This window comes from Tupaia chinensis, unplaced genomic scaffold (assembly GCF_000334495.1).
Source record: "Tupaia chinensis unplaced genomic scaffold, TupChi_1.0 Scaffold149168_1, whole genome shotgun sequence".
Taxonomy (NCBI): Eukaryota; Metazoa; Chordata; class Mammalia; order Scandentia; family Tupaiidae; genus Tupaia; species Tupaia belangeri.
The window spans coordinates 99,399-104,682 of NW_006209014.1; the positions used below are offsets into that span (position 1 = coordinate 99,399).

The 5,284-nt window shown below is 41.8% G+C and overlaps 1 protein-coding gene across 3 annotated transcripts in view; it reads left to right on the forward strand.

Moving 5' to 3' along the window:
- Positions 1-632: 632 nt before the first annotated feature.
- The window catches only part of CCNC (cyclin C), a 26,767-nt gene continuing 22,115 nt past the window's right edge, over positions 633-5,284 (forward strand). Inside the window, exon 1 of one of the 3 annotated variants that reach the window (XM_014585166.2) lies at positions 633-816. In XM_014585166.2, coding sequence (XP_014440652.1) covers positions 785-816 — 32 coding nt within the window. In that variant the 5' untranslated portion in view covers positions 633-784. Of the gene's footprint in view, positions 821-5,284 lie in introns of all 3 variants that reach the window. The other 2 variants (XM_006172063.3, XM_014585171.2) reach the window with 2 other exon arrangements.

Here is a 5,284-nt window from a genome sequence, read left to right on the forward strand (position 1 = left end):
GGGGGAGGGTGCATGCATGGCCAAAACCTCAGGAGAATGGCGGTCAGGGCATTGTGGGCCAACTGATTTCTCACTTTCCCTCTCTCTGTGTCTCTCCCTGAGGGCAAGCACCCTAGAGCAAAAACCTTAAAAAAAAAAAAAAAAGGGGGGGGGGGGAAAGAGCAAGAAAGAAAAGAACTGGGCTTGGTCCAGAGTAAAATTAAGAATGCTTCATGTGTGAATCCAAAATCCTCATTTATTTCTCTTCCCGAAAATAGGAAAAAATAAATGAAGTTACAAATTGTATTTTGTTACAATACTATCCTGCTGTTTCTAAAGGCCTGGAAGACGGAATATTAAAACCCTGAACTGGGCCGCTTTCCCCAACTTTGCCGCTCTCCACGTCCAGCGATGGAGACAGAAGACCCAGCGGTGCAGAGGGTAAGTCGGAACGTACACGAAACTGTCGTGACACTCTTCCTACTGCCTTGAGCTCCCGTAAGCAGTAGTGTCCCGTCGTGTACGTCGGTTCGCCCGTAGGCCATCTCCTGCCTGCTGGGAACTTCCGTTTCCGCTGGGCAGGCCGGAACTTTTGTTCCTAGGAACGGGATTACATGGTTGAGTGTTGCCAGCCGGCGTCAAAGTGAAAAGGGAACCATCCTCTTCCTCTCTGCCTAGCCGCCGCCGCGGAGTGCAGCCGAGCTAATCTGATCGAGGAACACGGTTACCAGACGGGCTGGGTCTATGGTCGCTCCGCGAGCCGCTCCGCCAGCTGGTGCTTTTTTATCAGGGCAAGCTGTTTTCCATGGCAGGGAACTTTTGGCAGAGCTCCCACTAGTAAGTGAGCATCAGTCTTTTCGCCCGGGGTCGGCTCTTAGCGGGCGGTGGGACTGGGCCTGTGACTCCCCTGGACCTAGATCCTGTGTCCAGTGCAAAGTGCCGGGGGCTTCCCGAGAGTAGGTAGCGGCCGGAAGTGAGATGAGCTTTTCTAAGGCTACTTCCCTCCCGGCTCCTGGGCCTGGTTTTGGGGGTACTTGGGGTGGGGGAGGATCGCTGGAGAACGAAGGTTTTAGGAGTCTAATTTCGTGTTCTTAGATTAGGCTGATGTTGAGGGGGAATGGTTGAGGAGGGCACAGGTATGCGAAGTGTGATTCAGTTCAGGACTGTGGGGCTACCTTTTCAGGACAGTTGTGGCCGCTTTTGCCTGGGATTTTTTTTTTTCATGGGAATGGCGTTGTGGTCTTTTGTCATTCACCTTGTGTCTTGAGTGGATTTAATTTGACTTCGAGTAGCGGTGGGAATCATACTGGTTTGTGCCTACTAGCGATCTCCTGTCATTATTTTATGCCTAGATGGAATTTTATGTTGGTGAGATGCAGAGGGGTTCTTTCAAAGTTTATCCATCTTATTAGCCCATGCGTTGTTTTGTTGTTAAGTGTATGTTCCAGTGATTTGTGTGCCTAATTGTTAACCTTATAATAAGTAAGTTTTTGTTTCTGTCAGTGATTGTGGAAGAGCTAAAGTAGTAGTACAGACATTGATCTCTAAATACATTTGTTAAAGTAAGCGGGAAGGTACGTGATGGAGCTGCAATAGAACATTACGGTGGAAATTTGAGAAGATAACGTAAATTTTTAATGCTAAGAGAATATTAGTAAATGTAATTTCAATTTGGATTCCGTGAATTGGATTTGTTTCTGTTGTTCATTATTTTTTTAGGCTTTTGCACAAGTACAAAGGAAACAATGGATTTAGAAACCTAGTTTCAGAAAAGCAGATTTTCCTCTTGCTATAAAATGATTCTGTGGAGATGAAGTGCTATAGAAACTTTATTATTGAGCATATTATTATTTTTTAAAATATTTTTTTATTTTCATCTTATTTATTCATTCATTCATTTTAATTTGACCAGAGAAAGACAGAGAGAGAGGGAAAATGAGAAAGCAAGCCACCAGGTCTGGGACTTGAACCATGGTAAACCATGTGGGAGGATCCAGCACCTTAACCACCATGCCACCTGCTGGCCCAGTCATACTATTTTTATTTTGCATAGTTTTTACTAATGATGTGTTTGGGCAAAGTTAAGATATGGAAAGTTTAGGTAGTAGAGAAGAAATAGTCTGATTAAACTTTGAAAGAATTGAGAGAATTGACAGGTAGGTGTTAATTATCAGAAGTTTTCCAATTTTTTCTTTAGAATTATTTATTCAATTTTCTTTATTATTATTGTTACTTTAAATTTACTATAGGGCACTCACACTCACCAGGAAAAGAGAGAGAGGGAGAGGGGAAAGTGAGAAACCAAGCCTCAAATCTGGGACTCAAACTGGTCTGCTATATGGAGTCTAGCACCTTAACCACCATGCCACCAGCTGGCCCCAGATTTTATTTTATTTTATTTTATTTTATTTTTTTGAGAGAGAGATTTTCGCTATAGGGCGTGTGCGCTCACCAGACAGACAGAGAGAGACATAGAGACAGAAAGCGAGAAATCCCCCCCCAGGGGGGATGGTCACGCTGCAATCCCTTCTCCTCCATTCTCCTCTCGGGATCTTGGGCACGCACGCACACGCGCCCGGCGTGAGTTTTAAGCCACCGGGTCCGGGACGCGAACCGCGGTCGACTACGTGGGAGTCCAGCGACATAGCCATTACGCCAACTGCTGGTTCCCCAGATTTTATTTTTTTAAGAGATTTTTGCTATAGGATGTGCATACTCACTAGAGAGAGAGACAGAAAGTGAGAAATCACCCTCCCCTCCATGGCCATGGTACAATCCCTTCTCCTCAATTCTCCTCTTTGGATATTGGCCACACTCATGCACATGCCCAGCATGAGCATGAGTTTGTTTGTTTTTTGTTTGTTTGTTTTTACATTCAATCACTTTATTATTTGTCTGAGCATGAGTTTTTAAGCCACCAGGTCTGGGACTTTAACCATGGTCCATTAATGATGTGGGAGTCCAGCGACTATGTAACCATTATGCCATCTGCTGGTTCCAGCTTTTTAACTTTTTTTGGAGAGGTTTTTGCTACAGGGCGCATGCTTTCCCTAGAGAGGCAGGAAGCGAGAAATTACCCCCCAGGGGGCATGGCCACCCACAATCCCTTCTGTATTTCTCCTCTCAGGATCTTGGGCATGCACGCATACGTGCCCAGCGTGATTTTCCACCGGGTCCTGAACTTGAACCTTGGTTAACTACATGGGAGTCAGGCAACAAAATCATTATGCCAACTGCTGGTCCCCAGATTTTCAACTTTTAAAAAAAGATCCTGCCTTCTTTTTAAGGAGGCAGTACTCTTGGCATTATCAAAACAATTGTTTTTTAATTTCCAAACGTGAATGTGCATTTCTGAAACTGTCTTTGCCTCTCGATTCAAATAGTGCTAGAGGAAGGGGCCAGTTTGATTTACTTTTATCCCTTGAGAATTATGAATACATAATCTGCAGAAGGTGACAACTATGACAAAGATTTTTGAAAGGCAGTTGCTTTAGGTAAATTTGGTAGAGGAAAACTGACATGAAATTTGCTGTATTTTGTGCTTCTAAGATGCACGTTTTTCTGCTTTAACATCTCTAAAATCAGCATGGCAATTTTTCATAGTAGCAAATGAAAATGGTGAGCCTTACATATAATTTTAAATTTGGTGAAATGCAGTGTTTGTAAGTCATATTGGTTTGTCTTTGTCTTTGGTTTGTTTTCTGTAAAGAAAATTCTAAAAATGTTTGTGAAGTTTATCTTTTCAAAAACAAAATGACTCTGGGGATGAAATTAATGGTAATTTCAAAAGATGTAAAATTATTCTGTGAAGATGAAGTTAATGAATTTATCACAGTATATGTCAAGAAGTTGAAAGACACTAAGTATTTGCTGGTTGATTTAATGAACAGATGAAGGAAAAAACTACAGGCCCAGCTTCTTTTTGCCATAGGGCAGGTGCCACCACGCCCCCAGGCCCAACTTCTTTTTATTTATGTATGTTTTTAGTTCGAAGTGGGGGGGGGAAGCTAGTGTTATACAACTTTGACTTAGACTTGTAAAGTATTTTAAAAGATTGGCAGTAACCAGTAAGGTTAAATATTTTAAGACATGCTCATGAACAGCTAATAGGGTTGGAAATCGTTATAATTTTTGGAGGGCATACTGATGGTGTGTACCAAAGTTGACAACAAAATTTACCATTAGGTCTACTTCTAGACATTATTTCAAATATATTAGTATGCAAGGATGAATTATGAAGATACTCATTAAAGCATTATTTGTAATAGTGAAAAGATGATAACCCATATGTCTACCAATGGGGACTGACAAATAATGATCCATCCATAACGCAGTTCAGCAGTGTAAAGGAATGGTAAATAACAGGTTCATTGACCTAAAAAGACTTCCAGTACTTACTGATTAATAAAAGTTTTTTGCAGAATAGTTGGGGTTTTTGGTTATTGTTCTTTCATTTACTTTCTTTCTTTTTTTTTTTTTAAGAGAGATTTTTGCTATAGGGTGCCTGTGCTTGCCAGAAACACAAAGAGAGACAAAAAGTAAGAAATTCCCCCCAGGCGAGAATAGCCACATGCATTCCCTTCTCTGTTCTCCTCTTGGGATTTTGGGCATGCACACACACGTGCCTGAACTGTTTTAAGCCTCTGGGTTGGGGACATGAACTGCAGTCGACTGTGTGGAGTTCAATGTCACAACCATTACACCATCTGCTGGTCCATTTAGAGATTTTTTGATTGTTTTTCCTGTGGGGCACATGCTCGCTGGGTATGCATGCTCGCTGGAGAGAGAGACAGAGAGACAGAAAGTGAGAAATCATGCCCCAGCAGGGATGGCCATGCCACAATCCCTTCTCTTTCATTCAGGATTTTGGGTATGCATGCACACAGACCCGGCATGAGTTTTAAGCTGCTGGGTCTGGGACTTGATTTGGTTAATCATGTGGGAATCCAGTGACATATTCATTATGCCATCTGCTGAGCCCCATTTGTTTACTTTTTGAATCATGTCAATTTCATATCTCTGGTTAAAAATATTGCATACATGTAACCAGGCAAGGAGAAGAGGCTTGTTTACCAGTGTAACAGATTCTGAAGCAGCTTTTATCATGATTGCAAGTTGGGAAGTGGAGAACTTAATTGCCCTAGCTACTCATGAACAACTGAGAAAAGATATAGCTCATCAAATCTATGGCATCACCAATTGGTACTAAATAAATCCACCATTATTTTATGTATCACTAAGAATAAACCTGCTAATTAAATTACTAAGGCATGAGTGATTGTAAGATGTATCTTTTTTTTTTTTT